At 43.2% G+C, this 24,223-nt stretch overlaps 2 protein-coding genes across 3 annotated transcripts in view; both read left to right on the top strand.

The window, feature by feature from the left end:
- Nucleotides 1–21,972, top strand: part of rnf213b (ring finger protein 213b) — a 37,483-nt gene extending 15,511 nt beyond the window's left edge. The window contains exons 26-64 of one of the 2 annotated variants that reach the window (XM_085760645.1): nucleotides 68–204; nucleotides 298–396; nucleotides 488–600; nucleotides 689–802; nucleotides 917–963; nucleotides 1,055–1,211; nucleotides 1,286–1,421; nucleotides 1,515–1,703; nucleotides 1,793–1,926; nucleotides 2,070–2,239; nucleotides 2,333–2,536; nucleotides 2,623–2,810; nucleotides 3,296–3,416; nucleotides 3,595–3,695; nucleotides 3,794–3,973; nucleotides 4,094–4,239; nucleotides 4,327–4,426; nucleotides 5,176–5,287; nucleotides 5,380–5,578; nucleotides 6,286–6,476; nucleotides 7,222–7,344; nucleotides 8,489–8,587; nucleotides 9,557–9,799; nucleotides 9,884–9,968; nucleotides 10,064–10,098; nucleotides 10,200–10,303; nucleotides 10,924–11,068; nucleotides 11,154–11,319; nucleotides 12,375–12,469; nucleotides 12,567–12,815; nucleotides 13,319–13,451; nucleotides 13,551–13,634; nucleotides 14,701–14,884; nucleotides 16,010–16,211; nucleotides 16,897–16,974; nucleotides 17,196–17,393; nucleotides 19,046–19,135; nucleotides 19,958–20,136; nucleotides 21,285–21,972. In XM_085760645.1, the coding sequence (XP_085616771.1) occupies nucleotides 68–204; nucleotides 298–396; nucleotides 488–600; nucleotides 689–802; nucleotides 917–963; nucleotides 1,055–1,211; nucleotides 1,286–1,421; nucleotides 1,515–1,703; nucleotides 1,793–1,926; nucleotides 2,070–2,239; nucleotides 2,333–2,536; nucleotides 2,623–2,810; nucleotides 3,296–3,416; nucleotides 3,595–3,695; nucleotides 3,794–3,973; nucleotides 4,094–4,239; nucleotides 4,327–4,426; nucleotides 5,176–5,287; nucleotides 5,380–5,578; nucleotides 6,286–6,476; nucleotides 7,222–7,344; nucleotides 8,489–8,587; nucleotides 9,557–9,799; nucleotides 9,884–9,968; nucleotides 10,064–10,098; nucleotides 10,200–10,303; nucleotides 10,924–11,068; nucleotides 11,154–11,319; nucleotides 12,375–12,469; nucleotides 12,567–12,815; nucleotides 13,319–13,451; nucleotides 13,551–13,634; nucleotides 14,701–14,884; nucleotides 16,010–16,211; nucleotides 16,897–16,974; nucleotides 17,196–17,393; nucleotides 19,046–19,135; nucleotides 19,958–20,136; nucleotides 21,285–21,423 (5,469 nt within the window). In that variant the 3' untranslated portion in view covers nucleotides 21,424–21,972. Of the gene's footprint in view, nucleotides 1–67; nucleotides 205–297; nucleotides 397–487; nucleotides 601–688; nucleotides 803–916; nucleotides 964–1,054; nucleotides 1,212–1,285; nucleotides 1,422–1,514; nucleotides 1,704–1,792; nucleotides 1,927–2,069; nucleotides 2,240–2,332; nucleotides 2,537–2,622; nucleotides 2,811–3,295; nucleotides 3,417–3,594; nucleotides 3,696–3,793; nucleotides 3,974–4,093; nucleotides 4,240–4,326; nucleotides 4,427–5,175; nucleotides 5,288–5,379; nucleotides 5,579–6,282; nucleotides 6,477–7,221; nucleotides 7,345–8,488; nucleotides 8,588–9,556; nucleotides 9,800–9,883; nucleotides 9,969–10,063; nucleotides 10,099–10,199; nucleotides 10,304–10,923; nucleotides 11,069–11,153; nucleotides 11,320–12,374; nucleotides 12,470–12,566; nucleotides 12,816–13,318; nucleotides 13,452–13,550; nucleotides 13,635–14,700; nucleotides 14,885–16,009; nucleotides 16,212–16,896; nucleotides 16,975–17,195; nucleotides 17,394–19,045; nucleotides 19,136–19,957; nucleotides 20,137–21,284 lie in introns of both variants that reach the window. The other variant, XM_085760644.1, reaches the window with a different exon arrangement.
- A 485-nt stretch (nucleotides 21,973–22,457) lies between these two features.
- cep131 (centrosomal protein 131) overlaps nucleotides 22,458–24,223 on the top strand; it is a 31,798-nt gene continuing 30,032 nt past the window's right edge. Inside the window, exon 1 of the mRNA XM_085761283.1 lies at nucleotides 22,458–22,518. The gene's annotated coding sequence lies outside the window, so the exon portion shown is untranslated. The remainder of the gene's footprint in view (nucleotides 22,519–24,223) is intronic.

The following is a 24,223-nucleotide window of genomic DNA, read 5'->3' as shown; positions in this document are numbered from 1 at the left end:
TTTACATCATTTCATCACAATCTTTACAGAGTATTGACATTGCGGTCTGCTTTGTGGTTTTGTATAGATAACTACCTTCTCCAGCTTGTTGACCAGATTGGATGTCCAAGTTGTAGCCCATGCTCTGGGGCTGCATTCAGACAAGATCCTCCTGCTTTCACTCCACCAGTTTGACACTGAAGTCTCCTTCTGCAGCACAATAAGGTACTAACTGCCCAGATAACAGTAGCATGGCTTTTTATTTTGGTTTTATCTTTAAATGTTCACATTTTGCTCATTTTTCTCTGCCTCCGTCAGGGGTTTCTTTGAAGATGCTGGTCACTCCCTTCACGTCTTGTTAATCCAGATGGATCTTGAGGAATCCCAGTGCAGTTCTGAGCTCATAGCATCAGCAAAGTAGGGCTCAATGTCAAATTCCTGAGCAGATCTGATTGAATACAAGCATTAAAACGGTAGCAGCCGAGTTTATGATTTCATCTGCCAACAGATACTGCACCATGAATTACCTGACGTCACTGGAGGACCAACCCTGCTGGGTGATTTTCATTGTGAAGGTCTCTAGGATCCCAAGTCAGTCTCAGTACATTGGTTTCCAAGGAGGTGAGCACTAAATGGAATATGATTATTATTGCTCTGCAGTTGCTTGCATATTATTAAAATTAAAGCTACATTTTGTCTTGCCTCAAAGGAGTGTGGCAGTCGGTGCATGTTGATGACCTGAGGGATTCAGAGGACATGAGCCTGAACCTGTTGGGTTTCTGTGGGACTCTCATTAGCAACCTGCTCAACCCAGCACTGCCAGGTAGAAACTGTGCATCATATGATCATTAAATAGTCTTGCTAGATGACAAATTAAAGAGGAAGTAGTTTACTGCTTTATGAATGTTAAACAAACAGTTCTGTTGATCTTTACTAGAACACCATGAAGATGGTGAAACAGTGTGGGAGAGAAATGACTCTAAGGTAAATACAATTCATGATCCTTTATAATCATTTAGCATAAAACAAATGATATAATGTTGCTTCAACAAAGTGTAATTGTCTTTACATACAGGCAGACAGCACTCATCTCGACAGCCTTGCCTTAGTGAGATCATGTATCCAGAAAGCTGTGGGTTTGCTGAGGGACCCTGATGACGTCACATCACGGAGCATGCAGCGCATGCAAATCCTTCTGACTCTGCTGGGAGCTGGTCAAGGCCACAGAGAAGGTAAATAGCTACGCTTAATGTTGTTGTGAGGACACTTGTGCTGTATCTTCAATCGTTTTCAATCTGTTTCACAGCTGACTTTCAGAGGGTGCTGTTGAGTCGACTGACTGAGGCCTTGGCAAAGAGAGAGGAGCTGATGTACTATGCTAAGGATTGGGTGAGCATGGAGGCCAAGAAACATCAGGCTCTGCAGGAGGGGGGAACTCTCAGGTAAATGTTCAGGTGCAATAATCAACAGTAATTAGCTCAACTCGGGGTGAGACATAAATGCTTAATTCAGAGCCCACTGTCTTTACCTGTTAGACACACCCTATGGCGTTATCTTCAGTCCACCATCACACCGATCTTGGCCACTATGGTGGAACTTATGGATAGGTTTGCAAATCTGGACCTGCTCTCTGACCAGAGGCTCAGCCCGGGCCTGGTCAAACTGTGGCTGGACGTCCTGGCAGATCCACAGATCTCAGACCTAAATCCTTCTCAGAAGTCAAGGTACTGTGGATAACTCCTCTATACTTCACAGATGATTAATCAGTCATCAGAAGGCATGACTCTTTTTTTTTAACGATCATATTTTCTAGTGAGTCGGACCAGGAGGTGCTCGTAAAACACAGTTTCATGCTGGATGGTGAAGAAGAAGCCTGTTCGGCCCCGTTCAGCTGGATCATCACCGAGCACCTTGAGAGCCTGTGGGAGGAATCTGAGTTTATGCCAGGTTTGTCTGAAATGAAATAATCTGATGTTAATAATATTGATTAATAATGAAAAGATCCTTAAGTTACAAAGACCTTTTTTTCAGGATAATTTTTCTATGTTGATGGAAAAATAGACTCTTTTTTGTTCTCTTCCTGCTCTCAGTGACTAACGACTCGGAGAGGATCCTCCAGTTTGTGAGCAGCTTCAGCAGCAGCCGGCTCGGCAGCCACTTACAGAGTCTGTCAGATGAGGAGCGACTGGAGTACGGCCTCTGCTACCTGCACGACTTTCTGCTGCTGTCCTTGAAGATCAAGTCAAAGGATGAGCTCAGGGTACAGACACCACAATTCAAACACATTCAGGTGACAGAGTTTAGATTTTTTTTTAGCTCAACAGCCTCAACTTTTTACGTGTGTCGTGTGCAGATCTTCACCAGGGCGCTGATGGGCTGCGTGTCTGAGCTTCAGAAGTCCATGAACGCTGCTCCTGACCTCTCTCCTGCCTGGATAATGGCTGCTGCCAAACACTTTGCCCTCAGACTGGACACACTCCGCCACATCTGTCAGCTGAAGCCCGACATCGCCACTGACGTGTCTCAGCGGAGATCCAAGACTGAGCCGCAGGAGATGGTGAGAAGAACTAATAAGTCAAACCACCGACTCGTCAGCATCATGTTTTATAAGTTTCAGTCTTCAGTTGTCTCTTGTTTGGGCAGGTGGAGGACATCACAGCTCTGGGCGTCTGCGTAGAGGAAACTAAACTACTGACTGTGACGTCCTTTAGTCAGTGTGAGTCCTTTGTGCAGAGAGTGGAGTTTCTGCAGCCGTGTCTGGACCGAGCCTTCAGCCAGAAGTACAGCAGCCTCTGCAGCCCGGGCTGCCTGCAGCACCTCGACTCCATCAGGTGAGGCTGACTCAGGGAACAGCTTATTGATTTATTACTTACTAATATTCTTTCTTTCTTTCTTTCTTTCTTTCTTTCTTTCTTTCTTTCTTTCTTTCTTTCTTTCTTTCTTTCTTTCTTTCTTTCTTTCTTTCTTTCTTTCTTTCTTTCTTTCTCTTTCTTTCCTTCCTTCTACCTCCATTCTTCTGTCTTTTTACTTCCTTTTTTCTTTCTTTCTACCCATCTCTCTGTGTCTCTTTCTATTGTTCTTTCTTTTTCTCTATCTCTCTCTTTTTTTCTTTCTCTTCCTTCCTTCTTTCTTTCTTTCCTTCTACCCCCATTCTTCTGTCTTTTTATTTCCTTTTTTCTTTCTTTCTACCCCCCTCTCTCTCTGTCTTTTCTTTCTTTCTTTCTTTCTCTTTTTTGCTTCCTTCTTCCGCTGCTTTCAGCATTCACACGCATTTCAGGAAATGTAATTTCATTGTAATTGTCATTTTTCCTCTCAGGTCTCTGTGGCACGGGATGCTCGTTGTTGCCTCGTTCATCCAACACGTGGTTTTCAAAGTGAAAGACAAAGACGATCAATTGAAAGAACTGGCTCTCACACACTGCAACCTCCACCTGAACGTATGTGAAGACGTTTCGGACTCTGATTTTTTTTTTTATGTGACTTTTTCTCCTTTTTTCATGTATTTTTCTGTTAATTTTACACATTATTTTAACAGATAAGGGCTTTACTTTCAGTTATCTAGTGATGGGATCCAACTGTTGAAGTGATTGATTGTTTTTTCTGGTTTTCTTGCAGCTGATGCAGGAGTCAGCTGATGTGAGGAGCGTGGATACACTGCAGCAGCTGATCCGCATCCTCAACTCTTACCATAAAGAGTGTATCAGCAGGGACCTGAGGTCTGAACTAGAATTCAATATGAGATCTAACAAAAAGTTTAATCTATAAGATGATGAATCTCTTTTGATTTCATCTGTCCTGATGTTTTTCTGCACAGGTTTGGTATTCTTTGTTCAGTGTGTTTGTCGGAGTTCAGAGAGCCGTCTGAGCTGCCCTGTCAGCACGTCTTCTGTCTGAAGTGTCTGCAGAAGTGTCTGCAGCAGCACAGGCGTTTCTGCCCTAAATGCAGAGCTGAGGTGCCGCCCAACTTCACACCGACTGTTTCTCCACTTGTCAAGTGAGTTTGAGACAAATAACGAGGAAACGTGGTGAATCATTCAGTCAGAGCTCACGGTTGATGAGTAGTCACGGTGTTGTGTGTCAATAATAACTGGTTGGTTGACTCTGTGTGCCCCAGGGCGGCCCTTCAGCAGCTGGCAGACACCAGAGGTCGCTGTAACGCCTTCTTCCTGGAGGTGGTGTCCAGGTTCTGTCTGTCCGAGGCTCAGCGGCCCAGCGAGGACGTGGTGGAGCTGCTCTTCTCTTTACTCATCTCTGCCAACGGTCAGTGAAGGAATTAATAAAACGGTCATAGTACATAGGCTCGATCCCACATGATGCTTTGATGATGACACCGGTTCACTCTTGCAGAGGACGTGTACAGGACCAGAGAGCTCACTCCCTTCCTGGAGTGTGTGGACAACAACCCGGTGGTCCGGTCCGTGCTGCCCAAACTCCTGCTGCAGCACAGGTGGGGGCACCCTTCGCTCATTTTTGTCTCTTGCTGCAGCTGAAGTCAAGACACCGTTCAACAAAGTGCATGTGTGTTAAAGGGATGTAGTTCAACATTTTGGCAAATTGGCCCATTGCCATAATCCCTATAATCATAGCAGTAGGTTCGTTAACTTTATTTGTCGGTGCGAATTGTCTTTAGTGCGGCGAGCTGTTCAGAGCTACGCTATGGAGGCTCATTATGGGATTTCTTGGTTTCCCTCATCAAACTCATCAAATACACAATCCAACAACTCCACAACGCTCTGGTGGACAAGTTGTGACCTGCACATTCACCACGCTATGAGATAATAACACAACGTTACCAGACAGAGTTGTTTTAGAGGGAATTCATGCAAAACCGCTGATTCGCTTCGCCTTCAGGGACAGTTTTTCATCAAGCAGTCTCTGTATTTACCTTGTGTCTGGTAACGTTGTGTTATTATCTCATAGCGTGGTGAATGTGCAGGTCACAACTTGTCCACCAGAGCGTTGTGGAGTTGTTGGATTATGTATTTGATGAGTTTGATGAGGGAAAAACCAAGAAATCCCATGAGCCTCCGTAGCGTAGCTCTGAGCAGCTCACGGTTCTGCTCCGCCGTTCTAAAAATAGCTTGCAACAACGACAATTAAAGGTAACGAACCTACTGCTATGACTATAGGGATTATGGCAATGGGCCAATTTGCCAAAATGCTGAACTATCCCTTTACGTGTTGTGCATCTGTCAGCTTTGAGCAGGTGAAGACTCACATTCAGACCTACCTGGGGAACCTGCAGGAGAATCTTCTGGACAGAGACGACCACACTGAGCTCTACCTGCTGTTTGTCAACTGTTTCCAGGTAGAAGATAGAAACACGTCCACACTCGTCCTCTCTGCGTTTAATCTACAGGACGTAGTAAAGACCTAACCACCTCTTTTTTCTCCTCTCAGGACTCTCTGCTGTGCTCAGAGGCCAGAGAGGTAGAGGAGAGCAGAGCGCAGCAGAAAGAAGCAGACAACAAGTTCCTGAGCCGAGTGGCCAGGAGACAGACCCCGGACCGACGGGAAGACCCGGCCGAGTTCCTGCTCAACATCGGCAGGCTGAGGATCTGCTTGAACAGAGCTGCTGAGCTGCTGGTCACAGCTCAAGGTGTGTGATGATGCTGAAGTTTTGCTGAACTTGGATCAGTTAGCTGCGTTACTTCATGATTTAAAGGGAATTTCAACATTTTGGCAAATTGATCCATTGCCATAATCCCTATAGTTTTAGGAGTAGGGCCTTTACCTTCAATTGTCGGTGCAAGCTGTTTTTAGATCGGTGGGGCAGAGATGTGAGCTTTGCACAACGCGTGGTATTTTCGCCTTTCCCTCATCAAACTCATCAAATACACAATCCAACAACTCCAAAACGCTCTGGTGGACAAGTTGTGAACTGCACATTCACCACACTGTGAGATTACGGTATGTAACATTACCACATGAAGCAAATACTCGGAACTACTTGTGCTTTTGAAATCCCTCCGCCCAGCAGCCGTGTCTGGAATGTAGTTCCGGCTGAATTTGCCCCTAAAACAACTCTGTCTCGTAATGTTACATGATTATTTCATAGCGTGGTGAATGTGCAGGACACAACTTGTCCACCAGAGCGTTTTGGAGTTGTTGGATTGTGTATTTGATAAGTTTGATGAGGTAAAGGCGCCATGCAGAGCTCACGTCTCTGCCCCGCCGATCTAAAAACAACATGCACCGACAATTAAAGGTGATGAACCTACTGCGAAGGGATTATGGTGAGGAGAATTTGCCAAAATGTTGAAATATCCCTTTATAAATGACTGTGTGCTCCTTCATGAGAAGCAGGCGGACGTGAGGAGGTGGACGTTCAGTTCCTGCAGCAGGTGAGGGCGGTGTGTGAGTACAGCGGGAACGACTGGTACAGAGTTTACCTGCTCAGAGCACTCGACAGACTCTCAGGTCAGGGGTGTATCCTGGCTCTGCTCAACAGTCCCAACTACAGATGGCTGTTCCCCGCTGATCTCATCCGACTACAGGTGAAAAAACATCACAGTTACATTATTTATTGTTACATGAAGTCTTACAAGTGGACTTTTGCTGTGCTGTTTAAAGGGATAGCATTTTTTAAAAGTGGGGTTGTATGATCTACAAATAGCCCCTAAGTACTTTAATTGCAGTAGAAGACTCTCTGCACTCCTCCCGTTAGCATTGCCAGCCCATAATAGCCCTGCCCAGAGATTTACAACATACAGTGTTGTGAACAGACCCAAAGAAACGGCCTATTTTTGTGGCCTAAAAGAGGTTTTACCTGAAAAAAAAAACATAGTTCCATTGTTCGCTAATAATATAATTTTTTCCAGCCCTTCAAAATGCAGGAAAAACACAGTTTTTATTTTGAGCTAACCAACTCATCCGCCCAGGGTTAGCGCCCACCGATCAGCAAAAAAAACTGCATTTTTCCTGCACTTTGAAGGGCTGGAAAAAATTATATTATAGCGAACAATGGAACTGTGTATTTTTTCCAGGTAAAACCTCTTTTAGGCCGCGAAAATAGGCCGTTTCTTTGGGTCTGTTCACACTGTATGTTGTAAATCTCTGGGTAGGGCTATGGGCTGGCGTGCTAACGGGAGGAGTGCAGAGAGTCTTCTACTGCAATTAAAGTACTTAGGGGCTATTTGTAGATCATACAACCCCACTTTAAAAAAAATGCTACTATCCCTTTGTACAGTGATTATAATGAGTGAGAAAACAAACATTAAAATGTTCTTTTTTGTTTCAAAGCGGTTGGTTCAGGGTAATGTGGACCAGTTCCTCTGCTGTGGACAGGCTTACCGGACTGTGAAGAACGCCGCGGCCCAGGTTCTTCTGGAAAACAAGTCAGAGGCCTTCATCAGACAAATACAGGTCAGAGAGACGTTACAGATTCACCTCATTATTTAAAGGTATAGTCTGGAGTTCTGTTTGTTGCAGTTTGTAAACAAAACATTGAAACTCGGCCCCTCCTCTCGGGCTAAAGCTGTGTAGCCTCCTGCCCCAGGCAGCAGCGGTTGTCATGACAACAAAGGAAAGGAAATACAGTCCGAGTTTATTTGTCACATACATGTAATGCAGTGAAATGTTGACAGTCAGCTCCGTGCAAAAATAAACAACAAGACTGACACACATCACCAATAAAATAAGAAACATAAACAACACATTAGATGTATTAGGATATTGCAGAGTTTATATACTATGTACTATACTTATATATGTTATGCCGTTGTGGTGAACTGGGAAGACGGTGTTAGCAGCGGATGCTAACCGCTACCGCTAGCGGAAGTTAGCATCGAGCTAGCTCACAGCAACTGCCCTCATACTTCTTATCAGTCGAGGCTTTAGTTGTCGGTGACCGTGGGGAATCGGTCCGCGGCTCCAGCGCTTCACTCAGACTGTGTTTCTTTTTCTTTGCGGTCCTGACTGCTGCTGCTGAGAGAGAGAGACGTGCTAGCTGCTAGCACTCGTTAGCATCAGAGACAGCTAGTGCAGCTAGCAGCCCTGAGCCGACTACTCTGCTGCACGTAGCTTCACCTGAGCTCCGTCATTGGCTGGAGAGAAAACACAGACTCTCTCGCTCTCCACCCAGAAACATCCACGTGCACAACAAAACAAAGCAAGAGACCAAAATACAGTCAGGGGGAGGGGGCACTGCAGACACAGCCACCACCACACAGGACTAGAAGCCCATAGGTGATGATTAAGACGGATTTCATTTGTATAATGTTTAATTTTTGGGCAAAAAACTCCAGACCCAACCTTTAACTTGTAAGATCTTTGTAAACATTTGATAACAGATCACACATTATAAAGCAGTGGAAAGTCAAGTACAGTTTTTGTCAAAAAATAAGACGTTATAGTTGTTAACAAATTTGTTTACACTTAAAAACCCCTGCCAAAAGGATGATGTTAATTTTTTGTTTAAATTAAACTTTCACCTTTTTATTTATCTCTGATCAGCTGACTTTGGATTTGAATCTTTATTTAACCCTTCACTTTACCACTCTCTCTGCAGACGCTGGGTCCTCAGATCAGCCTCGTGGCTCTGGCTCTGTTCAGACACGTCACCTGTCGCTTCAAGTCACCTGACGCCAGCATCCGCCTGTCCGCACAGGTCACTATACATGATGTCTCATGTCCACGTCAGCTTCTTAAAGGGATACGCCAACATTTTTTTTCCCTGTCTTGTCTCACTCCCGAGTCCATGAGCAGATAGACACCATCCTTTCGACTGTGCGTGCAGTAACGAGGGAGATGCTGGCGCACCGCTGATTAGCTTAGCTCAAACACTGGAAGTGTATAGGTAGTGTTAGCCTGCCTCCTACCTGAGCCGAAATCAGCAGTTAGAAGCTGATTTAATTTTAGCTCTAAACTCTGTAAATATATCACTTTATCAACATTTCAAACATTTTTAGGCGAGAAAGTAGCCGTTTAGATCAGCAGTGTGTCGTTAATTTGTCTAAATACCAGCTGTTTACAATTTTGTTCGGACGAATTCGGCGCTACTCAAGCTAGCCGTTGTGACCAACGCACTTCCGGTTACTTTCACAAAATAAAACACCCGTTGCCCTTTACAGACAGAAAACCATGACGATAGAATTTGTGCTTTTACTTTGAAATAGGAAGCTAACCTACCCTCGATGTAGCTAGCTTGAACCAAAATAAACCGTCTTTGCTTGAACCCTCCGTTTTGACCGATCTCGTCCCGTTAGCGGCATTTGACCGCTCAAGATGCCTTACCGGAGAGTTTTGTCAGCTCTGAGACGAAGATCGGCCCGCCGGTTTCCGTTTAGAGTTGCTGAAGAGTTTCTCTGATGACTTTAGGTGGAGGCAGGCTAACACTACCTATACACTTCCAGTGTTTGAGCTAAGCTAATTACGGGCGATACGGCTCTATCTCCCTTGTTACTGCACGCACAGTCGAAAGGATGGTGTCTATCTGCTTGTCTTGGACACGGGAGTGAGGCAAGACACATAAAAAAAAAGTTGGCGTATCCCTTTAATAGATACTGAAACTGTGCAGAAGGTAGCCAAATTAGTTTTTTTTATCATTTCTAACACATTGCTGTATTTGAACCTCCAGGAGACCGCGGGGCTGGAGGAGCTCCTCACAAACATCCCATCCAGGGAGTTCAGGGAGTTCTGCACGTCACTTCTGCAGAACCACATCGGCGGACCGGGCTCACAGCTCAGAATCAGCGAGAATCTCCCACACCAGAGACAAACCCTCCTGGAGCTGCTGGTCCACCTGGACTCGGTGCTGCTCAGTGGAAATGCTCTGCTGCGCCCGCTGCTCCAGATCGCCTCGCAGCCCCAGAACGTCGCAGTAAGACTCTCTTCTCCGCCTGACACACTTTAATCTGTCTGCTGTGAAATCAGCACAATGACTCAGTTAACTGTCTCTTCCCAGAACTCCTACCTGCCGACGATGCCCGACGATCACACCAGTGACATCAAACAGTGGCTGAGTAGAGACAGGAGAGGTCTGGTGTACAGTAAGTATTTTACATTATGGAGCTTTGATCATTATTTTCTCAGCAGTTGAAAAGTCCATCAGGATATTTCTAATGTCATTCTCATCATTTTTTAGCCTGTGCCAATGGACATCCATGCTTTGTGGGAGAGGTATTAACATTTTTTTTTTTTAAAAAGCATCAAGTATTTGGGATGTAAAGGTGTTTGAAAAAATATATTTATGTTGTATATGTTTCTCTATCTTCACGTAGTGTGGGAAACCAGTGGCTGTATCTATGTGTCCTGAGTGTGGAGTTCCAATTGGTGGAGTAAACCATTCAGCAGTCAGTGGCTTCACTCAACACACAGACCTCAGGTATGAACCTGTTTAAAGCTCCATACGGTATAAAGGTAGATGTTTGTATTAAAGCTCCATACAGTATAAAGGTAGATGTTTGTATTAAAGCTCCATATAGTATAAAGGTAGATGTTTGTATTAAAGCTCCATACAGTATAAAGGTAGATGTTTGTGTTAAAGCTCCATACAGTATAAAGGTAGATGTTTGTGTTAAAGCTCCATACAGTATAAAGGTAGATGTTTGTGTTAAAGCTCCATACAGTATAAAGGTAGATGTCCATGTGTAGTGTGATTATAAAGCAGCTCTAGGTTCTATATTAATACTGTGAAAGTATCAAAGCCTCAGTCCACAGAGAAATGCACACAGCCTGTATTCAGAAACTGAGCCTTAAAACCAGCCGTCAGGACTTCCTGTCACTTTGTGATGTCACAACAAAGCCCCCGCCCACCACCACCTGTACCCACCATCCATCCAACAACAACAACTTGCAGGATTTAATTTCTCTGAGTGTTTTATTCTTAAATCTGCTCTTTTATTAGTGGATCACTCAGAAAACAGTCAGCCAATCAGAAGAGAGGAGGCTCAGAGTGTTTGATTTAATTGTTTTCCTCCATGTTTGTATGAAATCTGACCTCAGGGACCAGACTCGGACCGGACACGTGTTGGGAGAAGCTGCTCAGAGGTCTGAGGCTCCTGAGAGACAGATGACGTCGGCTCAGTCGTCCATCCTGCGGCTGCTGCTGCACCTCTCCATGCTGCAGGGCGCCGCCACGAACCAGAGAGTGAGACGATACTTACACATCTGTCTGGTAACTTGACAACAGGTCTTCATGTACTGACGCTCCTGTTGTTGTCTCTGTGTCGTAGGGAGTTGGGAACATGATCCACCCCCGGCCGCTTGATGCTGTCAGCTTCCTGTGGAGCCACCTGGAGAAGGACCTGAGTGTGCTGGGGAGGAGTCTGGACCAGAACATGGACCACACGGCCGTGACGGTTCACCTGGTTCTCAGAGCCTGTGTGAAAACCACTGCAGGTGATTCTGAACGTCCAACGCTTTTGCTGTTTGAGTAGAAAATCTGTGACAGTAGGTATGTTTCTATTACCCCTAGAAATGCGCAAAACCTAAATATCGCAATAAAAAAACAGGTATTGGAAACACCCACGTTCGGAAAAACCTCTCAAATATCTCCAAAACGCTTTCATGAGGAAGTTTTTCAGATGTGCCGATATCAAAGTGTATCGCAAAAGTGTAATGGAAACACTTTTTTCGCATTTACACATCACTCCAGGTCTGATCCCGTTGGTAATGTTTTCCGTTTTCCTTGGCTCTCCCTCTCTCTCCCGTCTGTTTTGAGTCGTCCCGTCCCGTGGACCGTTTTCACTCAACCGGGTTATTTTTTTTTGTCATTTACTTTTTATTGGTTTTTGATTTTGCATATAAACGAACAAATAATCAACATGAAGACCTATAGACAAGGGGAAAGTAAAAGCGTACATAAGGGGACTGGTAAACACCTCCAGTCGTGAAAGTGAAAAAAAGGTAAAGAGAGACATACGTAATCCATTTTGCCAATTTTCAATAAATACCTCTTTTTGTGTTCTTAGATTAAAAGTAATTCCTTCCATTACAAAGATTCAACCAGTTATTTTAATAAAACTTTGGCGTGTGAGGTCCAATCATTCAACTCAGGCGGTGTCACACAATAACATGTCTGTGTGAATAACCAAACAATACAGTCGCCAGACTTGACTTTACAAGAGTTACGGCTCATTTGCAAAATACTTTACATTACTTTTGTTTTCTGATTTCATACTCTTATGTTTTGTTTGTTTTGTCTATTGTTGTGGTCTTTTATTTCTTGTTTTTATGAGGTGAGATTTCTCTTATAAACCCCTCTGGGTTTCTTTATTTTCTCACCTGCACATCTGGTTTGCTGTTTTTATGCTGTTTTTCTTTCTTGTTAAATTGTGCAAATAAATTAAATCTAAATCTAAATCAACTTTTTCGTAATTTCAGAAATATCGCTTTTATTTTGCGTAAAACCAACAATGGAAACGCAGCTCCTGACTCTGACTCTGCTCTCAAAGGTTCCCGCGGTGCAACACCCAACCTGTCCTCCAGACAAGGACGGCAGCAGTGGGAGAAGCTGGTCTGTGATTCGTCGATCAACCCGGTGCTTCAGGTGAGGAACTCACTGAATAGCTCAATATTAATTATATTAATAAATCTAGAATCAAATCCACTTCCTTCTCATTCCTCCTCCTCCTGCCTGTTTCCAGGATCTGCAGAGGAAGCTGGACGTAGCCGAGGAGAGTATCCGTGCTGACGACGGCCTGGCTGGAAGCCCGCTGATGAACCTGCTCCACGGGGATCCTGGGAACATGTTGTCGCTGCCGTCCGACTGCCCCACGCAGCGCTCCTCCTTCTGGACCTTCCCTGAGATACTGACCGTGAGGCGCTTCTCTCAGCTGGTGGACAAAGCGTCAGGACGGAGACCGTTACCGCTGCTGAGCATGTTCCTCCAGAAGGTACCGGCAGGACACACACTGCAAAAACTCAAAATCTTTCTAAGAATATTTGTCTTATTTCTTGTCAAAATGTCTCATTTTTAGTCAAAACTAATCTCTTTCCACTTAAAATAAGACTCATCACCTAAAAATTTACTTGTTTTTAGATCATTTTCACTTGTTTCAAACTAATTCTCAATTGAAATAAGTAGAAAAATCTGCCAGTGAAAGCAAGTTTTTTGTGCTTGTAATAAGAAAGAAAAACTTGCTCCACTGTCAGATTTTTCTACTTATTTAAAGGGGAAAATTTGCTTGAAAAAAGTAAAAAGTGTCTAAAAACAAGCTACTTTTTAACTGTGATGAGTCTTATTTTAAGTAGAATTAGATTTATTTTGACTAGAAATAAGACAAATATTCTTGGTAAGATTTTGAATTTTTGCAGTGCAGTGGGGGAATCGAACCTGTGTGTGAGGTGTGGTGCTGACTCTGTGTGTGTGTGTGTGTGTTGTGTGTGTTTGTCCCAGATTGAGTGTGTGCGGCAGCTGCACCACCTCCCTGAGCTCTCGGCTCTGCAGTCGGACCTGCTGCGAGCGTTTCCTCCCACGTCGGACTCGGCTCCTCCGACCATCGCACAGCGGCTGCAGCAGATACCAGCAGGTTCATTTAGAGCCGAACGCACAACACCAGCAAAAACACAACATCACACACGTACACACACAGTTAAGTTAACACACGTTTTCTCCTCCTCCTCCTCAGGACACCAGAAGAAGATGCTGCAGGACAGAGTGGAGAGATTCATCACCGTGTGGAACGGCCTCAGAGAGGAGCTGAAGAAAAACTGTGAGTTAGGGTCCAATAATCAATAATCAAACTGTTTCATCCTCTGCCATCGTGTCTAGAGCTGGTTCTGCTACACAACTTAAAGGGATTGTTCAACATTTTGGCAAATTGGCCCCATTGCCATAATCCCTATAGTCATAGCAGTAGGTTTGTTACCTTTAATTGTCGGTGCAAGCTGTTTTTAGAACGGCGGAGCAGAGCCGTAAGCTGCTCAGAGCTACGCTACGGAGGCTCATTATGGGATTTCTTGGTTTCCCTCATCAAACTCATCAAATACACAATCCAACAACTCCACAACGCTCTGGTGGACAAGTTGTGACCTGCACATTCACCACGCTATGAGATAATAACACAACGTTACCAGACAGAGTTGTTGTAGAGGGAAATACAGAGACTGCTTGATGAAAAACTGTCCCTGAAGGCAACACGCATCAGCGGTTTTGCATGAACTTTCCTCTAAAACAACTCTGTGTGGTAACGTTGTGTTATTATCTCATAATGTGGTGAATGTGCAGGTCACAACTTGTCCACCAGAGCGTTGTGGAGTTGTTGGATTGTGTATTTGATGAGTTTGATGAGAGAGCTACGCTACGGAGGCTCATGGGATTTCTTTGGGGTTTCTGAGCAGCTCACGGCTCTGCTCCGCCGTTCTAAAAATAGCTTGCACCGACAATTAAAGGTAACGAACCTACTGCTATGACTATAGGGATTGTGGCAATGGGCCAGTTTGCCAAAATGTTGAACTATCCTTTTGAAAACTATGAAAATATGAACCAAAAGTGTGTTGTTATTACATCAGGGAGATTCAGGAAGTTTAAATCAGATCCATGTTTGTCCTTTAGTGTTTGGTGTAAACAGTCTTCAGTCCTCAGTGTTTGGTGTCACAACATCCAGTGAGACAATGGAAACATTTGGTCTCTTCTTCTTGAAACAGTTAAAAAAAACATACAGTAACTCTGTGTATTGAGCAAAAGTGAGAAGAATAACGACCTCAAAGACAGAGATGGACCCATCGGTTGAATAGTAGAGTGAGTAATTGTGTGTGTGTGTGTGTGTGTTGCTGCAGCCACAGACCTGGGTGTGGATGTGAGTCTGTGTGGGGTGCAGTTAACGGTCCAGAGCTCCGGAGAGTTTCTGACTCCGAGCCGACACGGACCGGGGTCGTGTCTCCGAAAGCTGGTGGACTTCCTGTCAGAGACTCACAACGGCCTGGTGAAAGAGGGAAGGAGGACGAGCGGCCAACAGGACAGGTCAGTCAGCTGTCTGGATGTTTAAAGGGATACTTCACCCAAAATCAATCAATAATTCACCAATCGTCTACTCACCGTCATGCCAAGGAAGGGTTTGGAGAACTTTCAGAGTTATCAAAACGCTTTAGGAGTTCCAGGGGGGGTCCGGCTGGTGACGGGTTTTCATATAATGGCGGTGGATAGAGTTCACTTTTGAATGGTCCAAAACACACTATGAAACATCCAGATACCTCCATACTGCTCGTCTGTACTGACCCAAGTGTCCTGAAGCCGCCACATGGAAAAGTTGTTAGGAAAAAATGAATTTGATCTCTGTTTTTATCCTTGTTGTAGCAGCAGCTCCCAGTGGCTGCAGGAGATTTGCTGAGAGATGTTCATCCGTGTTTACATCCAGTGGTTTACAACGACGAACCAACATCTCGCAGCAAATCTCGTGCATCCACTGGGAGCTACTGCTACAACAAGCATAAAAACAGAGATCAAATTAATATTTTCTGAACAACTTTTCCATGTGGCGGCTTTAGGACACTTGGTCAGTACACTGCAAAAACTCAAAATCTTTCCAAGAATATTTGTCATCTTTCTTGTCAAAATGTCTCAATTTTAGTCAAAACTAATCTCTTTCCATTTAAAATAAGACTCACCCCCAAAAAATTACTTGTTTTTAGACAGTTTTCACTTGTTTCAAACTAATTTCCACTTGAAATAAGTAGAAAAATCTGCCAGTGAAAGCAAGTTTTTTGTGCTTGTAATAAGAAAGAAAAACTTGCTCCACTGTCAGATTTTTCTACTTATTTCAAGTGAAAATATACTTGAAAAAAGTAAAAAGTGTCTAAAAACAAGTTACTTTTTAATGTGATGAGTCTTATTTTAAGTGGAAAGAGATTAGTTTTGACTAGAAATAAGACAAATGTTCTTGGTAAGATTTTCAGTTTTTGCAGTGTAGGACGAGCAGTATTTTGATGACTCTGAAAGTTCTCCAAACCCTTCCTTGGCTTGACGATGAGTAGAAAATTGGTGAATTATCGATTTTGGGTGACGTATCCCTTTAAGGCTTTACTTTAATTGCCCAGACTCATGAAAAGGTAATTATTTATGAAACATGCTCCTGTTTGATTCCCTCAGTGAGTACAGCGTGCAGCTGGAGCGGGTCTCAGAGACGCAGCTGAGCGTGTGCAGCCCCGAGCGGGAGCTGCTGCCTCTGGTCCTGTCCCACCGTCACTACACGCTGAAGAAAGGCGGCGAGACGGACCGGAGCTACGACCTGCCGGGCATCCAGACGCAGCTGGTTCGACGCTTCCTGGCCGGAAAACCCATCATCCAAACGGTAACGGATCAGAACGAGCAGGCAGATTTTAGCTCAAACTAAACAAGCTGATGCACTGCAAAAACTCAAAATCTTTCCAAGAATATTTGTCTTATTTCTAGTCAAAACGAATCTCTTTCCACTTAAAATAAGACTCATCACCTAAAAATTAACTTGTTTTTAACCAGTTTTCACTTGTTTCAAACTCATTTTCAATTGAAATAAGTAGAAAAATCTGCCAGTCAAAGCAAGTTTTTTGTGCTTGTAATAAGAAAGAAAAACTTCAGTTTCAGTTTTAATTTATTTGACAAGGGACAATGTACATTAATAAAACATTGTAAAAAAAACAAATGTAAATACACCCGAGTTAGCTAAAAAAGCTTTTTTTCATCGCCAGTCCCTCTGCCTGATGATAAAGGGCAACCTTAAAAAAGAGCAACAATGAGGTAAAATACCAAAGACACATTCAGTACACATTAATAAATATACATTTGTAAGACAATAACACACATTTGCGATGGCACAATAAGAAAGAAAAACTTGCTCCACTATCAGATTTTGTGTCTAAAAACAAGCTACTTTTTAATGTGATGAGTCTTATTTTAAGTATAATTAGATTTATTTTGACTAGAAATGACATTTTGACTAGAAATAAGACAAATATTCTTGGTAAGATTTTGAATTTTTCCCCCTCCCCTCCCCTCAGGACAACACCCGGTACCTGAACAGACACCTGCAGGACTTCTCTGTGGTTCTGTCTGAGGCCAGAAAAAAGATTCCTCAGGTAAAATCACTTCCCTTCACTTCCTTTACTGAACTTGAATGTTTTACGGTACCAAAGTCTTCATCTGGAACTGACTAACACCAGCTGAAGAATGTTCACACCAGTTTCCCCCTGTAGGATTTTTTGTGAGGCCACTTTGTTAGAGGTCAAATTCCTCCCCTCACATTTCACTTCCCCTCAGCTCAACAGTTTCACTTTCTCTCCGCCTCGGTTCCCTGCAGGAGCCTCTGAAGGGTTCGGTGTGCGGCGCCATGAGGACGGTGCTGCGCTCGTACACGGACGTGTGCGACGCCGTGCACGTGGTGGAGATCGGCCTCCGCTTCCTCGGCAAGACGGGCGGCGATGCTCGGGGTCAGCTGTCGTCCTTCCTCACCGAGTCTCTGCAGATGCACTCGCAGGTTTCCAGCACCGTGGCCAAGGTACGGTAGAGTCCTGAAGTCCTGCAGATGTTTCCACTGCAGCCACGACGACACCGATGAGCTCAGTCAGGGAGAAATGCACAGTTCAATCACCTCTTCTACTGACAAAGGTCCTGCTTTGATTTAACCCTCCTGTTGTCCTCCTGGGTCAAGGAAGGAAGTAAGGAAGGAAGGAAGGAAGGAAGGAAGGACAAAGGGAGAGATGGGAGGAAAGAAGGAAGGGAAAAAGTTAGATAGTTGAACAGATTGGGTCAATTGGGTCAAAAAGGAAGGAAGAAATAAGGACGAAGGGAAGGACGAAGGGAAGGAAGGAAGGAAGGAAGGAAGGAAGGAAGGAAGGAAGGAAGGAAGGAAGGAAGGAAGGAAGGAAGGAAGGAAGGAAGGAAGGAAGGAAGGGGAAATGGATTGTGGAAAGAAGGAAGGGAAGAAATAAGGACGAAGGGAAGGAAGGAAGGAAGGAAGGAAGGGGAAATGGATTGTGGAAAGAAGGAAGGGAAGAAATAAGGAGGGAGGGAACAGATTGGGTCAATTGGATCAAAAGAGGAAGGAAGAAGAAGTCAGGACGAAGGGAAGGAAGGAAGGACGGAAGGAAGTGGAAAAGGAAGGAAGGAAAAATGGAGGGAAGGAACAGATTAGGTCAAGGAAGGAAGCAGAATGATGGACGAAGGAAGGAAGGAAGGAAGGGGAAAAGGATTGTGGAAAGAAGGAAGGGAGAAAGGAAGGAAAGAAGGAAGGATGGAGGAAGGGAAAATATTGGGTCAATTTGACCCAAAAGGACAACAGGGGGGTTAAAATATCCCAGACAATCCTTGTTCCCAGTGATTTCTATAAACTATGGAAATCTATGAGACTCCGTCCTGAAGAAGTTGAATTGTTGAGCACAGATGCAGTGCAGATGTTTAAACTCAGACTATATCTGCATTAGCATGCAACAATAACTGTGAAAGACTTCACTTCACCACCGGATCAGGTTTCAGGTCTGTGCAGCAACGGTTTGTTATGACATCAGAAAGTTACAGAACTCCAGCCGGCTCATTTTATGGACCAGTTGATTGAGGTTTGACACTTGCACAGTATTAATATAATCAAACAGACTGAAATCTCATTTTATACACTGCAAAAAGTCAAAATCTTTCCAAGAATATTTGTCTTATTTCTTGAAAAAATGTCTAATTTCTATTCAGAACTAAACTCTTTTCACTTAAAATAAGAATCCTCACCTAAAAATGATCTTGTTTTTAGATAATTTTCATTTATTTCCAACTAATTTTCAATTGAAATAAGTAGAAAAATCTGCCAGTGAAAGCAAGTTTTTTGTGCTTGTAATAAGAAAGAAAAACTTGCTCCACTATCATATTTTTCTACTTATTTCAAGTGAAAATCTGCTTGAAAGAAGTAAAAAGTGTCTAAAAACAAGCTGCTTTTTTAATGTGATGAGTCTTATTTTAAGTAGAATGAGATTTGTTTTGACTAAAAATAAGACAAATATTCTTGGTAAGATTTTGAGTTTTTGCAGTGAACCTAAAAAAACCCCCAGCATTTGAAAGTGTTTAGTCTGCATTCAAAATGTAAAGTGCACACAAGCAGCAGTTCAGGAGTTAAAATGGTCTAAAACATTTTCCTTTTAATTCCTGTTTTCATTTTCACTCCAGGCTCTTGGAGAGAGCAAACTGGAACACGGCGTTTCCACCTGGCAGCTCCTGACATGTTGGAAATCTGAGCTGATGCTGAACAGAAAGCAAGTAAGTATCAATAAAAAAAGAAGATCAATAATAAGGCAAACAAAAAAAACGAAATACAACTGTACTGTGCATTTATTTATACAAGGCCCCTTCATAGAGCCTAAAAATGTGAAGTCCATGAGAGAGAGTCCACCCACAGTGACCACATAATGGCTCGAGTCGTGACCCCTGCTGGCTGCCAGTGACCGACCCCAAACACCACACAGAGTTAAATGTTCTGGGCTGTAATCCGTTGAAAGTGTGCCGTCTGACACGGCAGCCGCTCAGAGTTTGACCCCAATAAAAACTGGGCTTAAAGGAATTCTGTCTTAGCCACAGTTTCTGCCTCCAAGCATACACTGCAAAAACTCAAAATCTTTCCAAGAATATTTGTCTTCTTTCTTGTCAAAATGTCTAAATTTTAGTCAAAACTAACCTCTTTCCACTTAAAATAAGACTCATCACCCCAAAAAATTAACTTTTTTTAAAAGATAATTTTCACTTGTTTCAAACTAATTTTCAATTGAAATAAGTAGAAAAATCTGCCAGTGAAAGCAAGGTTGTAATAAGAAAGAAAAACTTGATCCACTGTCAGATTTTTCTACTTATTTCAAGTGAAAATCTGCTTGAAAGAAGTAAAAAGTGTCTAAAAACAAGTTACTTTTTAATGTGGTGAGTCTTATTTGAAGTGGAAAGAGATTAGTTTTGACTAGAAATAAGACAAATATTCTTGGTAAGATTTTGAGTTTTTGCAGTGTATTCTTATATGTAGTGAATAAGACAAACAAAAACCTGAATTAAACGTTTCTATATGATTGTACATAACGGATGATTGTCTTTCAGGACCCGTTTCAGAAACTGCCCTCACAGTTCCAGCAGAAACTGACCGAGGATCAGAGGAAAGGGCTGAAGAGTTTCCTCGCCGCCACAGATGTTGACACTTTCTCTCTGGAGCTGCATGAGATTCTGCTGCTGAAGACCTGCAACGCTGAGCCTGACGACTGTTACCGGCCAAACTGGGAGTAAGCAGAAGCACGGCACCGGCCATTTGTATTATTATTATTATTCACCCCTGTAGTGAAAGCACAAGTCATTCACCATGTGTGAGTTTAGTTTCTGTAGGAGGCAAAAGCACCAAATGGTAAAACATTCCCCAAACATTTACAGGGTTTCCGCGGGTCATTAAAAAGCATTAAAAGTCATTAATATATTTTGCTAAAATTAAGGCCTTAAATGGCATTAAAAGGAATTAAATTCGATTCTCAAAGGCATTAAAAAATTGATTGATTCATACAATGAGATTTTGATATCATTACATCCCTATAGAGCACAAAGAGCAGAAAAATAGGGGGATTATACAGTTAAGCTACAGTAAAATTAAACGTGGGTGAAGAAATGGAGAATTTTCTAAATTAATATTTTTAGGTGGTGGCAGGCTACTGTTGGCTTTTTTTTTTTTTAATCGCTATCAGCAAAAATCGGAATCGGCAGGTCAGGCTTTTTAAAAAACGGTGATAGGCCAGAAAATTGCAGTCGGTGCAGCACCCCTATTGGTGTGATAAACATGCAGAACCAAGTAATTGGGTGTGCGTATGTGTATATAGGTAAGTGTATGTATGCACACGTATAGTATTTGCAGTCACGGGCATTAAAAATGTTTGAAATGGCATTAAAAAGCATTAAATTAGATTTGCTGGTACCTGCAGAAACCCTGATTTACATTATTGATGTGGATTCCCTTCTTTCTTATCAAAAGAGTGTATTTCTTTTAAAAAATAAGACTTTTGTTGTGAGTGTGTGGCTGAAAGAAGTGTGTCTGTTGTTGTCAGTTCAAAAGATTACCACCCCAGTCTAAAGGAATCCATTGATTGTAGACAGCTTTAATCAGAGTAAAGTGTGGAGGTCTGGCCCGGGGGGGCTCTCCCTCTGGGATTTGGAGCCTTTTGACTTCCAGGGCCGGAGCGTGACCCCTCCAGGCTGCCATCTGTCAGGGGAAAAGGAGCTTAAGTTGTTTCCCCTCGGCCACAGGTCACTTGTGCTGAGGCAGCAGCTGGCCAGGGAAGTGAATGGGGGAATGCTTGTGTGTGTGGGGAAAACAATGGTTTCAGTGCTAACATTTCTTCATGCCCCCCCACCCCCCACTCTCCCCTTCCCTCCCTGCTGTTTCCAGCGTCAGGTACACCTTGGAGAGCCATTTGGAGCAGAAAGACCTTCCACCTCTGCTGGGGCTGGACTCTTTACCGGAGGACATCACACTGGGACAAGGAGCGGACGTGTGGAGGGCGGCTGTGGAGTTTAAAAGAAGATGATATATAATTTCATGTGTTTTTGCTGTTATAATGTGTTAAGAAATGCATTCCATACATGGGTGGATTACCAAATGAGCCAATCGGGGGGAAGGTCTGGAGCTGCTGTACTTAGTGACTGTTAATATATTATGTTTTTTAGAGCCATAAAGTCATAAAACACAAAATGACTCAAGGGGGAATACGAAATGATCTCAAAGAGATTTAAAAGGGCCACAAAATGACCACAAAAGGATGAAAACGACCACAACATTTACAGAGAGACACAAAGGGACCATAAAGGAGCAACAAAACAACTACTGAGAGACACAAACTGAAGCAAAACAATCACCACAAAGAATTACATTATGCACATAAAGACTCTGAGTGAGTGGTTTCACAATAGTCTGTGGTGTCTCACTCCTTAACATGTGACCAGGCTCAGGTGCCAATTGTTTGTATAATCAATATATTGCATATGAAAGGATAGCCTATATTGATTAACAGTGCCTTCTTCTGATGTACATATTGTTAATGTTTGAAAACTGAGATCAGTATTTGAAGGTGTAAATGCTTTGATAAAGTGCTTTTATTAGTAGTAGTGTGTAGTGTGTTTGTAAATGTGGTGACAGGGAAGAGTTAATAAATGAGGTGAGAGTGAGCTGGAGCCAGTTTGTCTTGTTTTCCTCCTCTGGAAGTGTTTCCCAACGCTGGGAACTTGGAAGAAATGCACAGAAAAGTGTCATTCTGCCATCATCACCACCACCACCATCCTCATCATCACGCCTCCCTCCCTCTGCAAAGTCAACCAAACGGCTGGCTGCCTCCCTAAGCCACGCCCCCCTCTGGACAGACAACTCCTCTCAGCCAATCAGAGGCGAGGACCCAGGGACGGGCGCCCGCTCTCCGCCAATCACAGCCGGCGAGGGGCGGAGCTAGTCTAGTGTTGTTACCACAGAGATGTTGTTCCGCGTTATTACGGTCCTTCTCGTCCTCCTTCTCCGCAATTTGTGCACCAAACCGAGCCAGAGGAATACTTTCACCGGGCATCAGAGGACCTAGTCCGGGGACTAAACCTCCGCTGTTCACCAGAGATGTTGTTACCCACCAGCTCCTGAAGTAAGTAACGTTAAATAGTGCAGGCGGACTTACTTTATACTTGTTCAGCAGCAGCCAACGGTTTTTTTTTCTCCTCTTGATGGAAGAAACGTTACGTTAAATACGTGAACAGTTAGCTAGAAATGCTGCCTTTTGTAAACAAGTTTAAATTATTTATCTCCACAGTTATAAACCTACATTAGCACTGGAATAAATATAACCGTTAGCTGAATAATAACTGTGCCCTAAAAAAAAAAATACACCAAAAAAAAAACGAAGCGGTGATTTAACAAATCAGTGTAAATGAGTGTTACGTCACTAAAAACACCACTTTCAAATGCTCTTGTAACGTTCCGACGGTTGGGAACTACATTTTTCATATTTTTTTAATATAAAGAACTACATTTACCTTCAGCATCGCTGTAATAACAGAGCTAGCTCATCTCAACGCTAGCTGTAAGTTAGCCAGCAGGTAAGTTATTATTGTGTCGTAACATTAACTTTAGCCTGATGCATGACTACTACTACTACTACTACTAACTTACTACTATTACTGTTGTTTTTCCCAGCGCTGTGTTATAATAAGCGATGATTGATACTCATCATCATCATCATTATCATCTTCATACCTGCTGCTGTCACGGTTCACCAGCTCTGTTTACACTAGTGATGATGGAGGGGGATGATAACGGGTTAGCCACCGGAGCTAACATACATATACATACACCTGCTGCCACACAGAGAGAGACGGGCTGAGAGCTGCTGGTTAAACCTTACAGTCTATGGTTTACACTAGTGTTGTAGTCGAGACAGGCCTCCAGAATAACATCTTTTAACAGGAGCACAGTGCCCCAACCTAACTTCAAATTTTAGGAGCACAAGCAGAAAATTTAGGGGTGTAAATCGACCTTTTTATTCATGATCCTTACACACACTGGCCTGACACCTGGAATGACCATGGATGGTGTTATAATGGATCCATGGGAATGACAGATACCAGATACTTTGAGTCGCTCCTTCGTGTTTCACCACTGTTAAAAAAGGGGCAAATCTACTGGTAGCAGATGTCCATGTAGATGAAAAATGTACTTGCACTGTGTCAAATTTTAGGGGCAATCTGGATCCCTGCAAGACCAGCTAACCCGAGACCGAGTCAAGCCCAAGACTTTGAGGGGGGCGAGTTAAGTCCAAGACCCAGACCAAACCAATGCAAGACCGTTTCCAAGACCATCACTGTCTTCAGTCCCAGTCCTCATAATAATCACGTGTCTTGATATTTACATTATTCCTCCTCAGCTACAAAGTAAAAAGCTGATTTGATGTAAAATCTAAACCATATTTAATGTAAACAAAGTTTGGATTGAACAGAAGAACACAGCACATAACCTGCTTTCTCCTGGTGACACCAAGTTGTTCACATGGTTTAACACAAGCAGATACTTTATACAACTATTTGAACTATCTTAAAGTTATTGAATTACATCACAGAAACCAAAGTGAGAGACTGACACAGAGACATTTGTCACAGCAGCTGTGGTCTGGACTGGACTGGTCTGGAGGAAAACCCCTGAGTCCAGCTCGACCAAGTACTACAACACTAGTTTTACACCTTATCAACAGTGGTTTATTAAGTTTATTTGTATCAATGAACCATCTTAAAAACAGTGAGTGGTTTTGTTGTTGGTGACCCTGGGAGACACGACAGTCCGTGGAGAGAAGCTGTTAT

Source organism: Trachurus japonicus, chromosome 19 (genome assembly GCF_045865225.1).
Source record: "Trachurus japonicus isolate A0001 chromosome 19, Traja_1.0".
NCBI lineage: Eukaryota > Metazoa > Chordata > Actinopteri > Carangiformes > Carangidae > Trachurus > Trachurus japonicus.
Note: the sequence above shows the minus strand (reverse complement) of the source record. Positions and strands in the feature narration are given on the sequence as shown.